Source organism: Emys orbicularis, chromosome 1 (genome assembly GCF_028017835.1).
Source record: "Emys orbicularis isolate rEmyOrb1 chromosome 1, rEmyOrb1.hap1, whole genome shotgun sequence".
Classification (NCBI taxonomy): Eukaryota; Metazoa; Chordata; order Testudines; family Emydidae; genus Emys; species Emys orbicularis.
The window spans coordinates 333,908,837-333,934,283 of NC_088683.1; the positions used below are offsets into that span (position 1 = coordinate 333,908,837).

Below are 25,447 nucleotides of genomic sequence, written 5' to 3' on the forward strand. Positions count from 1 at the left end.
CTGAGAGTGAAACTGCCTTGGTGGGCCAGTTCATTTGGTAAGTTGAGACCAAGGTCTTATTTTCCCAAATTATCATGAAGCCAAACTTATTATATCCTTAGATAACTGAGAAGGGTTATAGATGAGCAAAATAATTTTGTTAGGGAAAAGTGAATCCTATTGGTTATTAAGAATAACCACAGAGTTCATAATTGGGCAAGGTAAGCAATCTCAACTAAATCATAGGAAAGTGAAGGAAATATTTAAATCAATTAGTTAGAAGAAGCTATTTAAGGAGCTGCTTTAAGATATGCAGTATTCATGAATGGCCTATCTTAAAATCCAATTAAATCCCACAATTTCTCTGTTTACTGAAGAACTGTTAGCATTTTAAATTACAACAGCAATTTCATATCTTAATAAAATCTTTACAAGAGTTTAAATCTAATCACTTGGCAGTGTCTTGGTTAACCAATCCATATTGAAGTCTTGGGGAGCTTTTCCGTGGGTTGGTTTCCTCTTGAGTCCTCTCATATCTATCTGTCCTTTCATATCTATCTGTGACAGCTTCTTGTAGAGATGGGCAGGATGAGTTGTGGAGCACTTGTGTATAAGCAAGGCAGCAGAGGGGATGTGGTGGGGAATTCTCATTTCAGGGTTTTATACTCTCTTCCTTCCTTTCCATGAAATTAGGAAAACACATCTCTTTCAGGCTTGTTTAAATTCAAAGTCGGTTGCTGTCACCCTTTCATTGGCTTCATGCTGTTGAGGTTTGAGTTAGGTGACACCCTCAGCTCCCGCATGTGCAGTTGACTTAATGAATATATAAAATTTCTTTAACTACTTTTGTTGTTCTTGTGGTGGGAAAGCATCAGATACATTTTAAAGTTAGTTTTAATCTTTTTTTATTATTATTCAGTCAGTTTTCTGAGATATCCCTTTAGTTCCATCAGGATTTAAAAGGAGTAGAAATTGTGTTTCAAATGAGTCCAAACATTCCTGTTCTCTTTATAAAAGTCAGCTCTCAAAATGGCCTTTTTAAATTAAATTCTTGGAGTCTTTAAGCTTCAATGGCCATCAAAGAAGGTATTGTCTTTTCTTTTTACCAATCTTTGAAGAGGTGGTTCTTGTCTTCATAAAGTTTGATAACGGATTGCTGAAGCATTGCCAGATAACTAATTTCCCAATTAATATAAGCATTTCTTTACTCAAATGACTTCTTATGTTAGTAACCAGTTATAGCATCAAATGGCTTTGCTGTATTTGTACATAAAGCATTTTACCATTTACATAACAGTGATATTAGGAGCTGTGTCAGGAGCTTTGCATTTAATTAACTTTATTTGCAGATCTGCATTTCACAAAGATTTTTGCCATTTCAATATTTAAGAACTAAACAAAAGCAGTAAAATATTTCCAACCACATATGTTTTTCCTTAAGTTTTAAAAGACACAAGCAGGGATTTTCCATTGAAAAGAAAAGGGTGGCGATTGTGGTATAGGCTCATTTTATGACTTAGATGTATCACTCTGATAACAAATTCCTACACTCCTTCTTGCAATCAGGTCTCTTCCTAAAACACGAATGTTTTACATGGCTACAGTCTTGTTATAGCAAGTAAACGTCTATTGGATCTTTTGTTCAAAGCACAAATTTCAATAATAAGTTCATCTTTAAAACATGGCACAACAGAAAGTAGTACAAAGTTAAAGCAAGGTATACTTTAAAATCCAGCTTTTCTGAATTTGTACAACACTTAGGGGCAATAAAAATCCTTATGGCTAAGAAGGAGTTACTTGCTTGTCCTGGAGGACAGAAAGCAGAAACCTCCTGGAATGTCTTTGATTGGCTATATGCTTGGTAACATAACTAGCTAAATGTAGTATGTACTGTTATATTTTCAAGCATCCGGGCTATTACATACTTGTAGCTATATCTTAGTAGTCAATAAAGGCAGATACAAGTTTGTAACTACCTTAAAAAAGTGTTATACTGTAAATATAATTTTTGTATCAATATTGAGATCTTTCCCCTACAGTGTCCTGTAAGTGGTTATTTTTTTCATATCAGTAATCCCCTCCATATTTAAATTATACTTAGGCTTGGCAGAATTAATTATATATATTATATATATATATAATTTCGATGGATAATATCAACGTTTATTTTAAAGCATTTTTTCAATTTTTGTCTATTTTAAATTTTCACAGACATGGGAAATTATGGGTGAGTTAGACAATGGGAGTGTCAAACAATAATTAATGACAGTAGACATTGAGATTCAAAAAGTTAATGCTTTAGAATTGTTAAAAACCGAACTGTCAACATCATATGTCAAAATACACAAAGTAAGTATCCTTAAATAAAACTTTAATAGGGTCTCAAGCAGCATTTTTCTTTCTTCACCTATCTGTAAATTTATATTATCATCAACAGAAATATTTTCGTTGGCTTGTGTGTGTGTGTGTGTGTGTGCGTGAACGCAGCGAAATTGACATTTACCGATTAAAAAGTCTTATCTTTCTAGATGTAGTTATATTACAAAGGTACAGTCATCCCCTTTACTTTTTAATTCTGTCTGTATTGCATGGGAAGAGCCTGCTGTTTTCCCCGCAGTTTATCATCTGTTTAAATTGGCTCTTGGGAATGACCTGGGCAAGTACTGTAAAAGCCCTCTGACTACATTAACAATGGATAGAGCTACAAAAGTTACTAACACAGGTTGTTGAGTTATTTTTTTATTGTTTTTTCCCCCAGATGAGGATAGGAATTCATTCAGGATCAGTTCTGACTGGAGTTGTTGGTGTGAGAATGCCACGTTATTGTCTCTTTGGAAACAACGTCACTCTGGCAAGCAAGTTTGAGTCAGGAAGTCATCCGCGTCGCATCAATGTCAGTCCAACCACATACCAGTAAGTGCTGCTAGTCTTTCTGGATTGCTTTGATTTCAGCCCTGGTTTTTGAGTGAAATCTTGTGATGCATCCTGCAGTCTCCACCCCCTCCAGGGCAGCTGCAAAATTCCCACCAAATGAAATGAGTGAAACACTGGGAGAGGCTGGGAAGAAGCATTCCACAGGCCCTTTTCACTGCTACAGGACATACTGCTGCAGAGCTAAGAGTGAGCTGTTGGCAGGCCAAAGGAATGGCAGGGAAATGGCCAGTAAATCCATATATCAGCTAGCCTAAAATAACACATAAGTGGGCAATGTCTATCCTACCTGCCCCATACCATGTACTCCATGGATATTGTTATAGTTTTTGGCTGAGGGTTCTGTTCCTCACCCCTATGTGGACTTGATGTAGGAAGGTGCTATTCCAATGGCTTATGAGAGTATATTTATTTTTACTGATGAGGCTGAGATTTCAGAGTTGTATGTATAGTTGGAGGAAAATGTATTATTTAGCACTGTCAAGAGGCACTCAATAAAAACATTTTCATAATTCAAGAAAAAGATAGAAAATGGCAAAGTGTTCTCATTGCTAACCCTTTGGAGGAATTATGCAAATTCAGAGTACTTTTGATTAAATCAGGTTATGAGAAACATCTGGCCTAAAGAAAAGTTCCTCTAATTGTTCAAATTTGACAGATTGACTATAAGAATTTCTGCAACTTGATTAGTTCTTACGTGCTCATTTCTTTGTCAAGAGATCTATATCTCTCTTGTTCTTCTACATTATTTGTCGTGTGAAGTAATTTTCTGAAGCATAGCTTTGCCCAGGCTTCAGCATTTAGCTGAATGGTGGTTTACAGTATTACAGCAATTAAGCCATGCTGCATTTTATCTGTACCTATCTATGTAAATTAAAGTTTTAAATGGAATTTCTTCATCCAAGTCTTGAAGCTTCTGATATGCTAAAATATAAAGCAGTGGGAAACTAAAGTTAAAAAGTAATTAAAACTGGTGAATGAAATGACATTCATCTGGAGAACCCATTCATGTCAGATAAAACTTACACAACAGAAGATGTGCAGTTACTTGAGTAAGAGGCAGACATACTGAGCAGATTTTTGATCATGAAGTACCCAGCGGTGGCTTCAGACAGTTGCATGGTGATAGAGAAGAAGAACTGGGACCCAAACTAATCTTAAGTAGGGCAAAACTCTGCACATTATTTTAAATTAAAATTAGAAAATCTCTCTTCTCTTTAAAAATATCGGAACCTAGCGTCTTGACCTCAGTGTAATCAAAACATAAAAAGTCTTTTCAGGGTTTTTTCCTGGTTCAAGGGCTTAATGACTCTTAGGTGCGGTTACTTTATCCTTCAGTGAATGAACTCCCATAGAAGTCAGTGGGTGAAAGTCACCCCTGTTTAGACTAGCACCAGGTCTTCGCAGCACTTAAATCCGCCTTCAGCCATATTTTGAAGACTTTTTGCCCTCTATTGCTGAAGGCTGTCTCCATTCCCATCTGTTCCTATTGCTGGTTCTGGAAGTCCTGTCCGTGTTAGAGAGATCTTTGAAGAAGTGAGAGACTTTGATGTTAGTTACACAAATATAAACCTGGAGGGCTGGAATTCTGCTGAAATCAGTGGCCATTGTGCCAGTTGACATTGGTGTTATTGAGAGAAGAATTTGGCCCTTAGAGGAAATCTAGCCAGGAAAGGTAGATACATGTTTTTTGTGAGTCTGATGAAAGCTCAGTACAGAAGTAACCTACTTACTTAGACCATTCATAGAATGTTAGAATTCTTACCTTTTAAATGTCCAGTGCTGTTCCTAGTGGTTTCAGTAGCCATTCTGTTATTACTTTGGCTGCAACAGTGAAACATTAGCCTTACTATGGGACTGGAGAACGGATCCTGGGATGTGTTGTATCTGCTTTGCACCGTGCTACCTTTAAAGCCAATTTAACTAGCCCTGGGAGGATTGCCCCTGTGTGTGATCTCCTGGTAGTATAGGCTGGTGCAAAGGCTCTCTTACATCATCTTCCACTGTGCCGCAAGTGAGGGGTGTGGCTACAGTAATGGGGATGTGGCCATGTCTTCCTACAACCCTGCCAGTCCCCTGCTGCCAATTCGATGCTTGAGCTAACTGGCTGCTTGCATGACACAGAATAGCTTTTAGGCTACTGTAAGGTATTTTGGGGGCGCAACCCTGGAAACAGCCACTCAGGATTGGAGGAGCACAAAAGTGAGCATTGCACCACCTGTGAATCCCCTAGGTTGTATGTCAGGGTTCCCTCCCCACTCTAAACTCTAGGGCACAGATGCGGGGACCCACACGAAAGACCACCTAAGCTTATTTCTACCAGCTTAGGTTAAAAACTTCCCCAAGGCACAAATTCCTTCCTTGCCCTTAGTATCGCTGCCACCACCAAGTGATTTAAACAAACATTCAGGGAGGGCCACTTGGAGCCCTACCTCCCCCAAAATATCCCCCCAAACTCCTACATCCCCTTTCCTGGGGAGGCTTGCGAATAATATCCTAACCAATTGGTTATAAAGTGAGCACAGATCAACCCCCCTGGGTTCTTAAAAGAAGTTTATTTAAAAAAAGATAAAAGAATCACCTCTGTAAAATAAGGATGGAAGATAACTTTACAGGGTAACAAAAAGATTCTAAACACAGAGGATTTCCGCTCTGGGCAAAACTTTAAAGTTACAAAAACAGGGATAAACTTCCCTTTTAGCACAGGGAAAATTCACAAGCTAAAACAAAAAATAATCTAATGTATTTCCTTACTATTACTTACTATTTCTGTAATATTAGATGCTTCATTCAGATATGGCTTAGGGAAATGTATTTTCCCTGCCCTGGCTCCTCGCTGACTCGGAGAGAGCAAAGGAACATGAAAACAAAAACCTTCGCCCACAGATTTGAAAGTATTTTCTCCCCTTATTGGTCCTTTTGGTCAGGTGCCAACCAGGTTATCTGAGCTTCTTAACCCTTTCCAGGTAAGGAGGGATTTTATGCTACCTTTAGCTGTATGTTTATGACATTGTATCACTAGCACGTTGGCCAAAGGGCTCTAAAATTTGTCTCCATTCTGTGCAGTCCCAGGAAATATAATCCAAGTATTTTTATTAATCCATATTTATTTGCTCAATCCTGTTCTCACCTCAGTCAACTGGAAAACTCCCATTGACTTTAACAGAATGGGCCAATATAGCAATTTCCCCTGCTCCTCCCACCCCACTCTCTGTCCCTCCCAAAATTAACCTAACAAGGAAACTATAGCCTTACATTTTCAAGGTATTGACAGGGGCAGGAAAGAAGGTCTCTTCCATTCATGTGTTTCAGACTGAGTTTCAAATGATTGAAATTCCTGTCTTAAACTAACAAAATGTATAGCTTCTGACTCACTTTGTAACCTACTCATTCCAGGGGATAAAAGAAACACATGCTACAAACACGTGCCTTCCTAAACACATGCCACTGAGCTATGAAACTAAAATAATTGCTTATATTTGGATTAATATCCACAGTTTTTTGAAATAGTATGAATAATAGTGATTTTGCTGAACAGAATGAATTCCTTTTCCTTACAACACCCATGGTGAGAAGAAAACAGGAAGTTCACTTAATTGCCTTGACATCTGAAAATCATTCTTAATACCCAAATCTCTTTCCCTTTGCTAGTTTGTGGAGGATGCCTGGGTTTTGTTTTTAGATTAGCCCTGGGAAACCATCCCATTCTAAACATCTGAGTGGCTCTCAGAGGATTTGAAGGGTCTTGGGGACCAGATTACCTTTTTCTTCTTCCACAATGGGGAGGCAACCCCTGTATCCTGACAAGAACGTGAAGGGCACTCCACAAGGGGAAGTTCTTCCTCCTCCACAGCCTTCTCCCAAGTACTTTTCCATGAGAGGGTTGATTTGGCTTGTTGTTTGATTTGCCTTGATATCCATGAAGATAATGCCAAAAATTAACCCACAGGATTCTACAGGACTCACCCTTACTTCACTGAGCATATAAACTGGCTTGTGTGTTCCTCATGCTGGAAAAGTATAGCCTACCCATTGAAATTATCCTTGTCTTATATTTCAAAGGTACATGTTCTGTCTATTTCTATAAAATATTTTATGTATATTTTTGCATGTATTATAAAATACAGTATTATATTAACATTTATGGCAACAGAGCAATAGCAATACAATAAGTATTAAATATTTAGCATATATGTTAAGCAAAATACATAAAATTAAAATTAAAAGAAATACATTATCTACTAATTTCTAACCTAGTTAAACATTGGACATGCTACTAGGAACCATATTTTGTTGTATATTCAGTCATTTTAACACCATTTCACTTGCTGTTGCACACAGTACAAATAATGAAGGGTAATTAAAATAAGAACATAAGAATGGCCATATTGGTCAGACCAGTGGTCCATCTAGCCCAGTATCCTTTCTTCCAACAGTGGCCAATGCCAGGTGCTTCAGAGGGAGAGAACAGAACAGGGTAATTATAAAGTGACCCAGTCCAAGCATTTGGCAGTCAGAGGCTTAGGGACACCAAGAGCATGGGATTGGCTAATAGCCACTGAAGGACCTATCCTCCAGGAACTTATCTAATTCTTTTTAAAACCTAGCTAATCTTCTGATCTTCACACCATCCACTTGCAACAAGTTCCACAGGTTGACTGTGTGTCATGTGAAGAAGTATGTCCTTTTGTTTGTTTCCAACCTGCTGCCTATTAATTTCATGGGGTGACCCCTGGTTCTTGTGTCATGTCAATGAGTAAATAACACTTCCTTATTCACTTTCTCCACACTATTCATGATTTTATAGACCTCTGTCATATCTACCCTTACCTAACTCTTTTCCATGCTCAACAGTCCCTGTCTTTTTAATCTCTCCTCATAACGGAAGTTGTTCTATCCCCCTGATTGTTTTTGTTGCCCTTTTCTGTCATATTCCAATTTAACATATCTTTTTTGAAATGGGGCAAAAGAACTGCATGCAGTATTCAAAGTGTGGGAGTACCATGGACTTAGATAGTGTCGTTATGATATTTACTGTCTTATTATCTATCCCTTTCCTAATGGTTCCTAACATTCTGTTAGCTTTCTTGGCTGCCGCTGCACACTGAGTGAATGTTTTCAAAGAACTAACCACAATGACTCCAAGAGCTCTTTCTTGAGTGGTAACAGTTATTTAGATCTCATTTTGTATGTGTAGTCAGGATTATGTTTTCCAGTGTGCATTACTTTGCATTTATCAACACTGAATTTCATCTGCTATTTTGTTGCCCAGTCACGCAATTGTGTGAGCTCCCTTTGTAGCTCTGCATGGTCTTCTTTGGACTTAACTATCTTGAGTAGTTTTGTATCGTATGCAAACTTTGCCACCTCACTGCTTACCCATTTTTCCAGTTCATTTATGAATAAGTTGAACAGCACTGCTCTCAGTACAGATCCCTGCGGGACACCTCTATTTACATTTCTTCACTGTGAAAATTGACCATTTATTTCTAACCTTTATTCCTACCCTTTGTTTTCTGTCTTTTAACCAGTTACTGATCTATTAAGAACCTTTGGTGAGGGATCTTGCCAAAGACTTTCTGAAAGCCCAAGTACACTATATCCACTGGTTTCAGAGTGGTAGCCGTGTTAGTCTGTATCAGCAAAAACAATGAGGAGTACTTGTGGCACCTTATAGACTAACAAATTTATTTGGGCGTAAGCTTTTGTGGGCTAAAACCCACTTCATCAAATGCATGGAGTGGAAAATACAGTAGGAAGTTATATATAGCAGTACATGGAAAGTTGGAGTTGCCTTACCAAGTGGGGGATCGAGACAATTCAATTAAAGTGGGCTATTATTAACAGGATGAAAAATCACTTTTGTAGTGGTAATCAGGGTGGCTCATTTCAAACAGTTAACAAGAAGGTGTGAGTAACAGTAGGGGCAAATTAGCATGGGAAAATTAGGTTTTTTAGTTCTTGTGATGACCCATCCACTCCCAGTCTTTATTCAGGCCTAATTTGATGGTGTCCAGTTTGCAAATTAATTCCAGTTCTGCAGTTTCTTGTGGGAGTCTGTTTTTGAAAAAAACTTCAAAAACTACAAAACCAGACTCCAACTGGAACACCCTTGCCTTATGTTGTTGACGCCATCAAATAATTCTAATAGATTGGTGATGCATGTTTTCCTTTTAAAAAAGCTGTGTTGACTCTTCCCCCAACAAATCATGTTTATTTATGTGTCTGATAATTCTGTTATTTACTATAGTTTCAACAAGTTTGCCTGGTACTGAAGTTAGGCTTACCGGCCTGTAGTTATAAAGATCACTTCTGGAGTCTTTTTAAAAAATCGGTGTTGCATTAGCTATCCTCTAGTCATCTGGTACAGAGGCTGATTTAAGTGATAGGTTACATACCACAGTTAGTAGTTCTGTAATTTCATGTTTGAGTTCCTTCAGAACTCTTTGGTGAATCACATCTGGTGCTGGTGACTTATTACTGTTTAATTTATCAATTTGTTCCAAAACTTCCTCTATTGATACCTCCACCTTGGACAGTTCTTCTTTGAGTGCTTGCTCATGTCAATTCCATATTAGGTCCATTCTATATTAGGTGTTTGTGTTCACCACATGCACCGGTGCCGGAAGTTTTTCCTTCAGCAGTATCCATAGGGGAACGGCTATGGCGCCCTCTGGAGTGGCACCATCATGGCACGGTATAAGGGACGCCACTGGTTCCCCCCACCCTCAGGCCCTTCTTGCCGCCAGTGACGGTACTGGAATGTCTGCTGCTTCGGCTAGCATTGTTTCGTTCTCTGTTCTTGCGAACTTTGAAAATTTGTAATATAGTTGTATATAGTTAGTAATTTCTTAGTTACCCTTAGTAGTAGTTCTCAAACGCTTTGTTATTCCCAAACGGGACTCAGCCGGGGGATGGGGCATGCCCCAGTCCCCAGGCTTTAAGTCCTGCGATCGTTGCAAATGGCCAATGCCTGTCAGCGAGCCTCATACCAGCTGCCTAAGGTGCTTAGGCGAAGGGCATATAAGTGACAAGTGCCGTATCTGCAAGTCCTTTAAACCTAAGATGAAGAAGGAACACGATATCCATCTGAAAGCGCTCCTAATGGAGTCAGCACTCACTCCAGCACCAGAGCAGTGGTCTGACTCCGCACCGAGCTCCGCAGCCTTCGTCTGCAGTGCTCCACTGGTGCTGTCCCTGAGCTGGCATCAGTCCCCCTCCACGGCTCCGGTCAAGAAGCCTAAAAAGACCATGAGGGGAAGATCTCCTACCTCCGGTAAAGGAAAGGAGAGGGCTGGGGGCGAGCTACGACCCATTCCGGGCACCTTCGGTTGGGCCCCAGCTCAAGTTGAGTGGTGCAGCCCATCCCATATTTGACCTGTGACTCCGGATAGCAGCGCAGGCCCCGGCCAGCTTCAGGTGCCTTCGACACCCGAAGTCCTTCAAGCAGCTCAGGAGATCCTGGCGCTCCCGGTGCCATCCACACTTGCTCCAGCGGTACCCCGGTCTCAGAGAAAACCCATGCTGGGGCCTATGCGTGTGTCCCTGCCTCAGCAGCACCATTCCCCATCGAGAGGGACGTCTCGCCATCACTCACCTGCCTGAAGCCATCACACCTCAGGATTAGAGAGACAGGCTCAGCGGAGCCCTCTTTGGTCACCAATCGAGGGACTCGAGGCGTACCTCTCCGGTAGATTGGTGCAGACCTTTTGAGGCACCTGCCACCCAGCAAGAACTCCAGGTCCAGCCCCAACAGTCTACAAGGGCCCAGTACCGATCATGGGACCGATTGAGGATCAAAGATCGCAGATCGCCGGGCCATCATTGCCCGTTTCCTAACAGTAGGTCACCCTACTCGGGAAGATCCTCCTGGCAGTCGGCCCATATTAGCTCCTGGTCCCATTTGATGTCCCGGTACCGGTCGAGTAGCCTGAGGCATGGATCACTGGGTCTCTGACGCAGATCTGCCAAACGCGGTCGGTCTCCGAGATCCCGACCAAGATGCCCATCTCGCTCGGACAGGTCAGCTTCGGGACACAGTGATCGGCACCGGTCGGACAAGAGCCACCACTCCATCCGATCCTGGTCACCTGGTACCAACCGCTCCGTTTATACCTCCGGCATGGAGTGAGGTTCCCTAACTCATAGACTCATAGACTTTAAGGTCAGAAGGGACCAATATGGTCATCTAGTCTGACCTCCCGCATGATGCAGGCCACAAAAGCTGACCCACCCACAACAGAATCTTCCAGCCTGCGACCCCTGCCCTATGCTGCGGAGGAAGGCGAAAAACCTCCAGGGCCTCTGCCAATCTACCCTGGAGGAAAATTCCTTCCCGACCCCAAATATGGCGATCAGCAGAACCCCGAGCATACAGGCAGGATTCTACAGCCGGACCCCCATTTTACCCGCGATGGCACGTTAATGCCTAATTGACTAAAATCACGTTATCCCTTCAAACCATTCCCTCCATAAACTTATCAAGCCTAATCTTGAAGCCAGAAAGGTCTTTCGCCCCCACCGTTTCCCTCGGAAGGCTGTTCCAAAATTTCACCCCTCTGACGGTTAGAAACCTTCTTCTAATTTCAAGCCTAAACTTCCCCACGGCCAGTTTATATCCATTCGTTCTCGTGTCCACATTACTACTGAGCTGAAATAATTCCTCTCCCTCCTTGGTATTAATCCCTTTGATATATTTAAAGAGAGCAATCATATCCCCTCTCAGCCTTCTTTTGGTTAGGCTAAACAAACCGAGCTCCTCGAGTCTCCTTTCATAGGAAAGGTTTTCCATTCCTCGGATCATCCTAGTGGCCCTTCTCTGTACCCGTTCCAGTTTGAGTTCATCCTTTTTAAACATAGGAGACCAGAACTGCACACAGTACTCCAAATGAGGTCTCACCAGCGCCTTGTATAACGGAAGCAGCACCTCCCTGTCCCTACTAGAAATACCTCGCCTAACGCATCCCAAAATCGCATTAGCTTTTTTCACAGCCACGTCACATTGCCGACTCATAGTCATCCTGCGATCAACCAGGACTCCGAGGTCCTTCTCCTCCTCCGTCACTTCCAACCTATGCGTCCCTAACTTATAACTAAAATTTTTATTAGTCATCCCTAAATGCATCACCTTACACTTCTCACTATTAAATCTCATCCTATTATTGTTACTCCAATTTACAAGGTCATCCAAGTCTCCCTGCAGAATATCCCGATCCTTCTCCGAATTGGCAATACCTCCCAACTTTGTGTCATCCGCAAACTTTATCAGCCCACTCCTACATTCGGTTCCGAGGTCAGTAACGAATAGATTGAATAAAATTGGACCCAAAACCGAACCTTGAGGAACCCCACTGGTGACCTCCGTCCAACCCGACAGTTCACCTTTCAGTACTACCCGCTGCAGTCTCCCCTTTAACCAGTTCCTTATCCACCTCTGGAATTTCATATCGATCCCCATCTTTTCCAATTTAACCAATAATTCCTCGTGCGGCACAGTATCAAACGCTTTACTAAAATCGAGGTAAATTAGATCCACTGCATTTCCTTTATCTAGAAGGTCTGTTACTTTCTCAAAGAAGGAGATCAAGTTGGTTTGGCACGATCTGCCTTTCGTAAACCCATGTTGTAATTTGTCCCAATTGCCATTCACCTCAAGGTCCTTAACTACTTTTTCCTTCAAAATTTTTTCCAAGACCTTGCATACTACAGAAGTTAAACTAACAGGCCTGTAGTTACCCGGGTCACTTTTTTTCCCCTTCTTAAAAATAGGAACCACATTAGCTATTTTCCAGTCCATCGGAACCACCCCCGAGTTTACAGATTTATTAAAAATTATCTTGCAATTTCTCGCGCCAGCTCCTTCAATATTCTAGGATGGAGATCATCCGGTCCGCCCGATTTAGTCCCATTTAGCTGGTCAAGTTTGGCTTCCACCTCCGATACTGTAATTCCAATCGCCCCTCCTTTATTCCCCTCTGTCTCGCTCCCTCTATTCCTAAGCCCTTCATTAGCCTTATTAAACACCGACGCAAAATATTCATTTAGATATTGTGCCATGCCTAGATTATCCTTAATCTCCACTCCATTTACATGCTTCAGCGGTCCCACTTCCTCTTTCTTTGTTTTCTTCCTATTTATATGGCTATAAAACCTCTTACTATTGGATTTAATTCCCCTCGCGAGGTCCAACTCTACACGGCTTTTGGCCTTTCTCACCGCATCCCTACATGCTCTGACCTCAATAAGGTAGGTTTCCTTGCCGATCTGTCCCCTCTTCCATTCTTTGTACGCTTTCTGTTTTTTCTTAATCGCCCCTTTGAGACGCCCGCTCATCCAGCTAGGTCTAATTCTCCTGCCTACTAATCGTTTCCCCTTTCTCGGGATCCAGGCCTCGGACAGCTCGTGCAACTTCAGCTTGAAATAATCCCAGGCCTCATCTGCGTTTAGCTCTCTAAGTATGTTAGCCCAATCCACTTCCCTAAGTAGTTGCCTTAATTTATTAAAGTTGGCCTTTTTGAAATCGTAAACCTTAGTCACAGTTTTATTTCTGTTAATCCTTCCATTTAGTTTAAACCGAATTAGCTCATGGTCACTCGAGCCAAGGTTGTCCCCTACTACCATTTCCTCAACTAGGTCCTCACTACTCACCAGCACCAAATCTAAAATGGCATCCCCCCTCGTCGGTTCAGCTACTACTTGATGAAGGAATTCATCTGCTAGCACGTCTAGGAACATCTGAGCCCTGTTATTGTTACTAGCGTTTGTTCCCCAATCTATGTCTGGGAAGTTAAAGTCCCCCATGATCACACAGCTCTTATTAGTTTTTACTTCCTTAAAAACATTAAATAGTTCTCTGTCCGCATCCAGGCTAGATCCCAGCGGTCTATAGCACACCCCAAGCAGTATCTCAGGGGAGGCTCTTAGTCGTTCTTTTACCCAGTGTAATCATTGCCCAGACAGACTCTGGGACAAACCCTGGTACCTCCGGTGCCACCTACAGCATCAGCACCGAAACCTGTCCCATGGCCCCAGGTGCAGTAGCTGGGGCCATGGTACCTGTGGAACCCTTGGGGGTTCACCCAACCCTCCCAGGCTGCCCGGTCGGCATCGGGAGCCTTGGTCTGGCCAGTGGCCTCAGTATCCCGTTCCCCTCCGGTGCTCAAGACTTCAGTGTGTAAGACCCCACAGGGCCAGGAGGACCCAGGGGAGCAAGCTGATGGATCAATGGAAGTAGAGGTCCCTGCGGCACCAGCATCGTCCTAGTCCTTGCCAGATGAGGGTATCAAGGGGCCCCAACCTGGGGCTTCAGGCAGAGGAACTGGAAGAGCCCTTGGACTCTGTTTGACGTCCTCTGCTCCTCAGCTCCCGCATGTGCGGCCCTACCCCTTCATGAAGGGGTTTCCAAAATCACTAATGCCCTGTGGCAGACCCCCTCTTCCCTGGCCCCTGTCTCTAAGAGGGGCAAACACAAGTACTTTGTGCCAACCAAGGGGCATGAGTACTTATACTCCCACCCTGCCCCCATTTCCCTTATGGCAGAGGCGGTTAACCACAAAGAGAGGCAAGGACAACCCAGGGCCACCGCTAAAAATAAAGACTTGAGGAGGCTGGATCTCTTTGGACGTAAGATTTATTCATCTTCCAGCCTTCAGCTGAGAGTGGCCAATCACAAAGCCCTCCTTGGCTGATATGACTTTAATATGTGACAGCCATGGCCAAGTTTGAAGGGTCACCCCCCGAGGCTTTCAAGAAGGAGTTCCGAGCGATCCTCGATGAGGGCACAACTGCGGCCAGGGCCACACTCCAGGCAGCATCAGACGCCGCTGATGCTGCTGTCCGCACCAGGGCTTCCACTATCTCCATGCGGCAACCCTCCTGGCTGCTCCTCTCTGGGTTGTCCTCTGAGGCTCAGCAGTCAGTGCAGGACCTGCCCTTTGATGACCGAGCCCTATTTGCAGAGCAAACAGACAACAAGTTGCATGGCCTCAAGGACTCCCGCTCCACCCTGAAAACCCTGTGTCTTTACGTCCCAGCCCCAGCACGTAAGCGGTTCAAACCGCAGCAGCCTCAGGGCCAGGGAAGCCAGCCTCAGCAGGACCATCCCCACAAACGAGCCATGGGCTACAAGCGCCGTCTGAGCCACCTGCCTTCACCCTCAGCCCAGTCGGGCTCGACCCCTGCCAAGCAAGGGGCCAAATGGCCATTTTGAGGGTACGCCCGAGGGCGAACTACCAGACTATTCCCCGGATCCATCTGTCTGACAGTGTTCTCCAACTGCCTTTCCCTTTTCCTCCCTGCTTGGACCACTATAACCTCAGACCGATGGGTCCTCAGCACAGTGGAGCAGGGTTATATCCTCCAGTTCCTTTCTACCTCTCCTTTCCTTCCCGCCTTCCCCATCCCTCTTCAGGGACCCCTCTCATGAGAGTCTCCTCGCGCAGGAGGTAAAGGGGTTGCTACAGCTGGGGGCGGTGGAGGAAGTTCCTCTCAAATACCAGAACAAGGCGTTCTATTCCCTGTACTTTTTAATCCCAAAGGCCAAGGGTGGTCTACAGCCTATACTGGACCTGCAAGACCTCAACAAGTACCTAAAGAAGTTAAAGTTCTGCATGGCTTCCCTGGCTTCTATCTATTATCCCCTCCCTGGATCCGGGAGATTGGTATGCTGCTCTCGACTTGAAGGACCCATACTTCCACATAGCGATCTTTCAAGGACACAGATGCTTCCTCCGGTTTACAGTGGGGCCCCACCACTACCAGTTTGCAATCCTCCTGTACGGCCTGGTGACAGTACCGAGAGTGTTTGCCAAGTGCATGTCAGTAGTAGCAGCTTTCCTCAGGTGCCGGGCTATCCAGATTTACCCATACCTCGACGACTGGCTCATCAAGGGCAGCTTCAGGTCTCAAGTCCAAAGGGATGTTGCAGTGCTGCTCTCTGGGCTTATTGGTAAACAACAAAGTCGATGTTAGTGCCGGGGCAGAGGATAGAGTTCATCGGAGCAGTCCGCGACTCGACCTGCGCCAGAGCGTTCCTGCCGCTGGAAAGGTTTCATGCATTGACGAACCTCATCACAGAAGTCTCCGTGTTCCCTTTGACTACAACCAGGGTCTGCCTGCACCTGCTGGGTCACATGGCAGCGTGCACTTAGATGACCCGTGATGCCAGTCTCCGAACGCAGCTCCTGCAACAATGGCTGGGGACGGTCTATTCCCAGTCCCGAGACCCCCTGGAAAAGATCGTTATTCCCCAGCCAATACTCACCTTGTCGCGATGGTGGACCGACCGCAGGACAGTCTTCAAGAGGGTTCTGTTCAACAACCTACTTACTCCATCAAGTTGGTGTCAGACGCCTCGGACCTCAGCTGAGGTGTGCACCTCGGCGACCTCCAGATACAGGGAATGTGGTCCCCGGAGGAGGAAGTTGCACATAAACGTCAAAGAGCTCTTAGCAGTCCGGCTGGTGTGCGGATTCTTCCTGCCACACCTGTTGGGCAAGGTGGTACAAGTCCTGACAGACAACACAGCCTCTGTTCTACATCAACAGGCAAGGGGGAGCGCACTCGTCGGCTCTCTGTCAAGAGGCGTTCCATCTGTGGGACTTCTGCATCAGGCATGAAATCCATCTGGAAGCTTGTCACCTTCCTGGTGTCAAAAATACATTGGCAGACCAGCTCAGCAGGGACTTCTCCTCTCACCACGAGTGGTCGCTCCATCCAGAGGTAGCCTGCATGATCTTCCAAAGGTGGGTGAACTCCCCAAGTGGACCTGTTCACTACCAGACAGATCAGGAAATGCCACCGGTTTTGTTCTTGGCAAGGTCTGAGCAAGGGCTCTCTCTCTGATGCCTGCCTTCCTGTCATGGTCAGGGAGCCTGATGTACGCGTTCCCTCCGATTCTGCTCATCAGCAGGGTTCTGGCAAAGATCAAGAGAGACAAAGCGCAGGTTGTCATGATTGCCCTGGCATGGCCTCACCAACACTGGTTTGGCACGCTCATGAACTTGTCAACAGCCCCTCCCTGGCCCCTGCCCAACCTCCTGGACCTGCTGTGACAGGACCATGGTGGGCTCCTACACCCCAATCTCAAGTCCCTACACCTCTCGGTGTGGATGCTGTGTGGTTAAACCCAGAGGAGCGGACCTGTTCGGAAGGAGTCCAACAGGTCCTCCTGGTGAGTAGGAAGCCCTCAACTAGATTGACTTACCTGGCCAAGTGGACGAGGTTTTCCCACTGGGTATCCGAACATGGCATCTCTCCCTCATGTTCTTCCATACAGGCTGTCCTGGACTACCTGCTCCATTTGAGGAACCAGGGCCTGGCACACTCTTCCATTAGAGGGCATCTCGCGGCCATCTCTGCTTTTCACCTGCCGATCCAAGGACAGATGGTGTTTTCCCATAACGTGACAGTCAGATTCTTGAGAGGGCTCGAGAGACTCTTCCCGCTGGTGCGGGCTCCAGTCCCACAGTGGGATCTTAACTTGGTCCTCTCTAGGCTCATCGGCCCGCCCTTTGAACCGCTGGATTCCTGCTCCCTTTCCCACCTGTCATGGAAGGTCGCATTCTTGGTGGTAGTGACGTCGGCGAGACGAGTCTCTGGACTTACAGCCTTGACCTCAGAACCGCCATACATGGTCTTCTACAAAGATAAGTTTCAGCTGTGGCCCCACTGGTCTTCCTGCCAAAGGTGGTATCCACCTTCCATATGAACCAGGACATCTTCCTCCCAGTGTTCTGTCCCAAATGGCACAAGACCAGTGAAGAGAGACGTCTTCATGCCCTAGACATCCGGAGGGCCTTGGCTTTTTATTTAGAACGTACCAAGCCTTTCTGTAAATCAACTTAGCTCTTCATCGCTACAGCAGATAGGATGAAGGGCCTTCCGGTGTCCTCACAGAGGATTTCCAATTGGATCAGCTCATGCATAAGGACCTGTTACGACCTGGCGGGTGTTCCGCCGCCACTGATTGTCAGAGCCCACTCAACGAGAGTGCAGGCGTCTTCGGCGGCCTTCCTGGCACACATCCCTATCCAGGACATCTGTACACGTCCGTGAACTCCTACCCACCTCCATGGGTACTGCTTTGGAGTCACCTAATATGGAATGCACAAGAGCAAGCACTCGAAGAAGAAATGACAGTTACCTTTTCCGTAACTGGTGTTCTTTGAGATGTGTTGCTCATGTCCATTCCACAACCCACCCTCCTTCCCCACTGTCGGAGTTTCCGGCAAGAAGGAACTGAGGGTGGGGGGAGTTGGCAGCGCCCCTTATACTGCGCCATGTGGGCACCACTCCAGGGGGCGCCAGAGCCGGTCTCCTATGGATACAGGTGAGGGAAAAACTTCCGGAACTGGTGCATGTGGCGAGCACACACACACCTAATATGGAATGGACATGAGCAACACATCTCGAAGAACACCAGTTATGGAAAAAGTAACTGTCTTTTCCTCAGAGTTGTCACCTAAATATTGACAATAAAGATAGCTTTATCTGCTGAATCAGACATAGTTAAAGTTTCATTTAATTTTTTGCTCTACTTATTCACAACTTGTCTTGCCTAGTAATGCCACTCTTCTGGCTGGAATAAGGAGTAAACAATATATTTTAAGAAGCAAAAGTTTTGAAGCCATAAGGCCAGATCCTCAGCTAATGTAAATCATTATAGCAAAGGGTAATGATTGATTCCAGTGGAGATATGCCCAGTTTACACTAGCATAACACTCTGGCCCTCAGTATAACTTCTCTGATGGAAATGTGGAGCTATTTCTTAAGAGTTGCTGTTCTGTCTACCTAATTGTTGATAAACATATTAGTATTAGATATGCAAAGCTCGGTGATTAAAATGCATATCTAGAAAACCTGAACAAGATGTTAGACCCATTTTAATGTATTTATGTGAAAAACCACTTGATCTTTTAAGAGAAAAAGCTACTCCTACAATACCTGTGCACTCTCTTTATGGCAGTGCAAAAAGGAAGTAGGGCTGGACTCTAAAAACCCAGGGTTATCTTTTCATTGGATTCAGCAGCACTCTGTGCAGCTCTTCACTTCACTCATACCAAGAGCCTTTTTTCAGGATATATGCAAGTGTCCTAACTTTAATCTGTTGTTTTAAAGTTAAATTCAGAGCTTCCGTTATCCATGTAGTGCTTTTGCAAACTGTCTGGTATGCCTGCTTACCTGACCTCACCAGCTTCTTCCTAGCGCTATAAACAGGCCACCAGAAAACAGCAGAAAAATGTCCTCTGAGTTGTTGGGATTTTATCCTTTTATTTCAGAAAGCTGAAGAAAAATTATCTGAAAGCTCTTTGACATTTTATTACCATTGTTTTGTTATTAAATAGGCCATAAGCACTATTCTAGCTTTCCAGGAATCCAGTTTTCTTGGTTGAAAAGAGGCAATTTTCTTTCAGCTTTGACTGTCGTCCTTCTCCTTAAAGGTGTCCTGGGGTGAAGTTTGCTCATAGCTGGTTTAACACTTCTCCATACATTGCCATTTTGATGGGTGCATTGAGCCTCTAAAAGGGTCAGCCTTGCTTGGAAAAGATGTATCTTGGCTCCTTTCCCCAGTAGACATTTAAAACAACTCCTCAAATTAGGGTTTTGCACACTGAAGTAAAGCCTGAGAATCCAGAGATGACATTTTGTCTCTATTGAAGCCAATGGCAAAACTCTCATTCACTTCAATGGGGCCAGGATTTCACCCCATGTCCTCATAGTGTCTGGGATAACCTCATAGTTTTGAACATGATATACATATGCCCAAATTTTCCAAAGGAGAAAGGGGAGAAAGTTCCAGGGTGAGCTCCATGGTGGTTACTCATGATGGCTATAGTGCACAGCATGATGTAGGAAAAAAATAATAACAAATGTGTGCTCACTGGATAAAAACAATCAGTAGAAGGCTTTCAACAAGTTTCTTCTAGGCCTCTCAAAAGAAGTGGGTTTACCAGAGGGATTTCAGAGAGAAGAGTGAGCTATAGCTCACTTAAGAAAGATTTTCCACACGTAGCAGTTAGTGTGGAGGACAGTTAGATGATGGTTTGGAAGAAGTCAACAAATGGAATATCACTGAGAGTCGAAGGGACAGTGAGTGATACAAAAATAATTGATGGCAGATAAGTTGGAAGGGGCAGAGCTATGCAGGGCCCTAAGAACTTGAATTTAATACAGTAATACCAATACAAATAATAATCCAGTATGGTTGTGAATAACTTTCTGTTTAATAGGATCTGCATGTGCAATTCATAAAACGGGAGACACCTTTAGTGCTGACATTACATCACATCAGATACTTCCATTCTTGCTATATTGCTGTGTTGATGAATGTACCTAATATTTTTGTTGTTGTTTAAAAAAGTAGTTCTTTAAAAAAACAAACAGAAAATGGTATGAAAATGAACTGGGTTTTCATCTTTATATCAGTTAAAACTACTGACATTCCTCATTAGGTATTTGTAACTTCCTGTGCCCCGCTATGGAGATTCTGCCCCACTTTTTTGTGCTTATGAAGCAGTCAGGTCCTGACAATGTGTCTAACGCTCTTCAGCTTCCAAATGATAATATAACGTTGTATAATATAAACAGTCATCAGCTCCCAAAATATAATCACATTTTTAAAAGGCCTTTATTGGCTTCAGATATTTCCTTTTGAGTCCATAATCTGCCTGTGTAAGAACCAGAGTTTAAAAATATAAATATAACATTTGCTGTTGCCTAGCAACAGCAGCGAACCTTGGGCAGCCTTGCTCCAATTACACCTGTCTGGAAAGAACTCAAAGCTGTAAGACAGCAGGATTTAACAAAGGTTGCCTTTGAATCTATTGGGGATAAAAGCTCATTTCTGCTCAAAACATCTTGTTCTCTCGCTTTTGTCTCAGTTAGGGCTTTCAAAATGTTCTGAAGGGCTGAAGACCCCACTTTGATCTGAATCCCTGACCATCACCAATAGATCCTGATTGGAAACACTGGGACAGCTCCAGCAAACCTCCCAGTGTAATCAGTAGGGATTGCTTAGGGAGTACAGGACCCAAGTGTTTGTCTACATCAGGGTTAGAAAAGGTATTGAAGGAAAATAACACAGTCCTCTGTTCCTTCAATAAACTGTCTAGTTTGGGCTCATTCCTTAATTTTGCTTGGATGAATAAAAACTCCCTGTTTTCCATACTCTGGAAGCAAACACAATCTGTGGTTTCATGGGTCCCTTCTGCAGCATGTAAAATAGATTAATTCCATTTTTATTTATTGTTTACAGCCTTAATGTGTTGTTTGTTTACATAATACTATAATATACCTACCTTTATCCTGTCTAATTATATTACCATAAAATGCCTTTCCTCTGGGGATCTCAAAGCATTTAACAAAAGAGGGTAAGCATCATTATTCCTATTTTACAGATTACTGCATTTAAAAATAATTACCTTTTGCCGCCTCCTTTCCTCTGCACTGCTTTTCCCAACACACTCATATACACCCATTATGGAAAAGGCCTGCAGAATTTATTAGAAATCTTATAATTTGTATAGACTTTTTAACCATCTTATAGAATTTTATATAAAATAATCCATGCTATAAATAGTTAAAGAAAGTGTGGAAAGGATATGTTTATCTCCTAAATTATATAGGCTTGTAGAGGAATTTGAATAGAAGCCAGATTCATTTCTGTAGGACTCTATTGATTTATTTAATCTCTATTAAATTCTGTAGAATTGTTTACCACAAGGCTCTCTCTGCTGAATGATCAGGCACTTTGAGGATTCTTTCAAGAGTTTTTCAGGTTAATCAAATGCTATTTCTGGTCTCTTCTACAGTATTCTTTAGTTTTACATCTATCGGTTCCTCAAGATGGTGCATGTACATTGTTCTGAGATATTGCCAAGCTGTTATACTTTTTTCTAATGCTCTAAAACAGACAGCAGACCTACTAGCTGCTGAGCTGCAGTGTATAGGCACAGCAGGATCCTCCTCACCAGATTAATGGGAAATACAAATAGCAATATTGCGAAGCCAGAGGTGGGCATTTATCAGGTGCTATACTGCACTCCAGGTGATGTACATTACGTCCTATAACAAAAGCAAAACACAGGACATTGTCCCTTTTGGAAATATGTTACAATTGAGCTGCAAGAAGGAAAAATACCAAGACCATTGCATCAATGCCAAAACCATAGGGTAAAATGTCAAAAGAATTAGAACCAGATATCTTAGCTCAGTATAAGTCTTCGGAATCCAAAGAATCTTTCCACAATAAATACAAATTGTAGTAGGAAGCCAAAGTCACTAAAATTTTGGACAAAATGGATCCATTCTGGACATTACAAATGCAAATTAACATCCTCATCAGTTGTACTTTAGAAATACTTCTGACTGGGTACCGTAATGATCTGTCACTTAAATTCATATTGGAACAAGGGACTTGCCATGTCGTATCAGACCAGTCATCCATGTAGTACAGTATCCTGTCTGTCAGTGACGAATACCAGATGCTACTGAGGAAGGCATAAGAAATGAGGGGTGGACAGTTTGAGGACAGCCTGCTCACAGAGGAAGCTTTATTTATAATCACATCAGCTAGCAGCTGGATATGTGCATGTATACATACATGTTTATATTGATCCTATACAATTTACAGAATGATCTATTTATCTGGCTAATGAAATACAAAAAAAGCCCCATTAAAAGAACATTATTAAGGTTTCAGAGTCAAGCACTCAAAAGTTAGGAAATGCCAGAATTAAGGTTGGGACTTCTAGATCCACAGCGCAAACCTCTACCAATTGAGCTAATTGAGCAACTGGTTGCAGCAGTAGATTTTTACCCTCCATGTGAATTTCAATAATTTTCTAGGTGCCTAAAAGTTAGGTGTAACACCTAACTCCTTTTTGCGCATTCAGGCCTCAGACTTTTGAAAACCCCACTAGGCACCTAATTCCCATTGATTTCAGTGGGAGTTGTGCACCTAGAAATTTTTGAAACTCCTATTGCGTGGCTATCTGCATCACTAGATGTCTAAGTATCTTTAAATATTTGGCCCTGGGTACTTTTGAACATTTTACCCCAGATCAATTTGATCTGTCATGTTGCTCCCCCTCCATATAGCCTTGTTAGCGCCCTCCAAATTTTTACACAGTCTTCTCTAGTTTTGATAGAATTATAATTATCCAGGTACTCTGTGGCAAGTAATGAAACTCTGGTTGCCTACAGAAGGAAGATCTAAACATGGGGAATAGTTACTGAGTGAAGCAGATTAAGCAGACTCAAAAGGATTACTCACCAGCAGTTGTATTTTTTTATCAATCTGATTTCTAAATCGGAATGTTATATACACACTAATGGAAAGCAGGAAATGTTGAGGCTGAAAAACTGAGGCAGAAAGGTCTAATTGCTTACCCAAGACCACAGGAGGAGTTAGTGTCACAGCAAAAGTCATGTGCTCTGCTATCCAGACCATGCCTCTCAACAAATATTTGCACTAATTAACTGGGAAAAGAAATAGTGGCAGTAGATTTGCTTTCAAATAGACAGTTGTAGATGAAACCACATTAACGGGTCTTTAAGGACTCACAGCTGAAGATGTACCTAAATTTCCTGCCAAATAGCCTTTGAAATCTTGTTACTCTCCACTATGGCTCCACCTACTGTATAAGAAAATGGATATTTAGAAAAGCTTCAAGGAAGATGCATTTAAGGCAGGGGTGGGCAAACTACGGCCCAGGGGCCGCATCCGGACCTTCAGACATTTTAATCAGGCCCTCAAGCACCAGCCGAGGTGCTTGTCCAGCTCTGCGCATGCTGTGGCTCCCACAGCTCCCATTGGCTGGCAACCACGGCCAATGGGAGCTGCAGGGGCAGCGCCTGTGGATGGGGCAGCGTGCAGAGCCGCCTGGCTGTGACTCTGCGTAGGAGCCGGAGGGGGGACATGCCGCTGCTTCTGGGAGCTGCTTGAGGTAAGCGCCGCCCAGAGCCTGCACCCCGACCCCTTTCTGCACCCCAACCCCCTGCCCCAGCCCTGATCCCCATCCCATCCTCTGAACCCCTCGGTCCCAACCCCTCCTGCTCCCCAGAGCCTGCACCCCCAGCTGGAACCCTCACCCCCATGCACACACCCTTGCCCCCTCCCATACCATGAACTCCTCATTTCTGGCCCCACCCCAGAGCCCGCACCCCCAGCTGGAGCCCTCACCTCCACCCGCACCCCAATCCCCAATTTTTTGAGCATTCATGGCCCACCATACAATTTCCATACCCAGATGTGGCCCTCGGGCCAAAAAGTTTGCCGACCTCTGAATTAAAGCCCTGTCTAAGTTGACCCCACCCAGAAACACCCAGTCTTTCAAATGCTTCCTGTTTCTGTTTTCATGCTGATGCCTTTAAAAAAAATTGGGGAAGCTAAATTTAGAAAAAAATGTTCCCAAGCAGAATAATGTATTCCCAAACACAGTGTATTTCTGGGCAATGGCAGCAATGCTTCTAGCAGTTTAGTGACAGCTGCTTTTTTTGGAAGAATTTAAACAGATCAGGAGAATTTCAGATTAGGAGGAGAAACTGCCAAGGATATTAAATTATGAATGAATATTTGAGGAATTCTGCCCCCAGCCCCCAAACATCAACAGAGGGACCAAGCTGAATTAGGGACCAGTCCTGAGCAAGTCACGTGAGCACTTGTGTGATCAGGTCTAAACAACAACTTGGGTGTTGTATGTAGCCAGATACTTGAGTGGCACCCAGCATCTTCATCTATTAAAATCCTTCTGTAAAAGCATCTTGTACAATAAAAGGTCCAAAATGAAATCCACAGAAGGGAGAGCAGGGAGAAATGCATTTGAGTATTTTCAGAAGAGTTGGTAAATAGATGTTGCTGAGCCACTGAGGTTGTACATCAACCTCAGCCCCATCAGTATGACACACGCTGGGGCTAGAATAGCTTTATGTAGAATTTAAGCTTCCAGCTGAAGGAATGGCTTGTGCTATCAGACTCACAGAGCCAGCACTGTGACTTGGAATCAGTAAACGCTCAGTGGATATTAATAGTGCCAGGGTGACTGGTGACTGACCACCTAATCCCCATGCAGCTATTCGGTAATTTATCCACTACTATGACTCTTGATATACTGCACAGTCCTATATTATGTGACCTATTTTTTATTAGCCTCTTGCTCTTGGAGATTGTCCAAATGGCCTTTCATAGAATATCAGGGTTGGAAGGGACCTCAGGAGGTCATCTAGTCCAACCCCCTGCTCAAAGCAGGACCAATCCCCAACTAAATCATCCCAGCCAGGGCTTTGTCAAGCCTGACCTTAAAAACCTCTAAGGAAGGAGATTCCACCACCTCCCTAGGTAACCAATTCCAGTGCTTCACCACCCTCCTAGTGAAAAAGTTTTTCCTAATATCCAACCTAAACCTCCCCCACTTCAGCTTGAGACCATTGCTTCCTGTTCTGTCATCTGCTACCACTGAGAACAGCTGAGCTCCATCCTCTTTAGCATCCCCTTTCAGGTAGTTGAAAGCAGCTATCAAATCCCCCTCATTCTTCTCTT

General features: G+C 43.7%; 1 protein-coding gene across 1 annotated transcript in view; it reads left to right on the forward strand.

Annotated features, from left to right (window-relative positions):
- Window positions 1–25,447, forward strand: part of GUCY1A2 (guanylate cyclase 1 soluble subunit alpha 2) — a 269,493-nt gene that overhangs the window by 237,760 nt on the left and 6,286 nt on the right. The window contains exon 7 of the mRNA XM_065422786.1: window positions 2,738–2,892. Coding sequence (XP_065278858.1) covers window positions 2,738–2,892 — 155 coding nt within the window. The remainder of the gene's footprint in view (window positions 1–2,737; window positions 2,893–25,447) is intronic.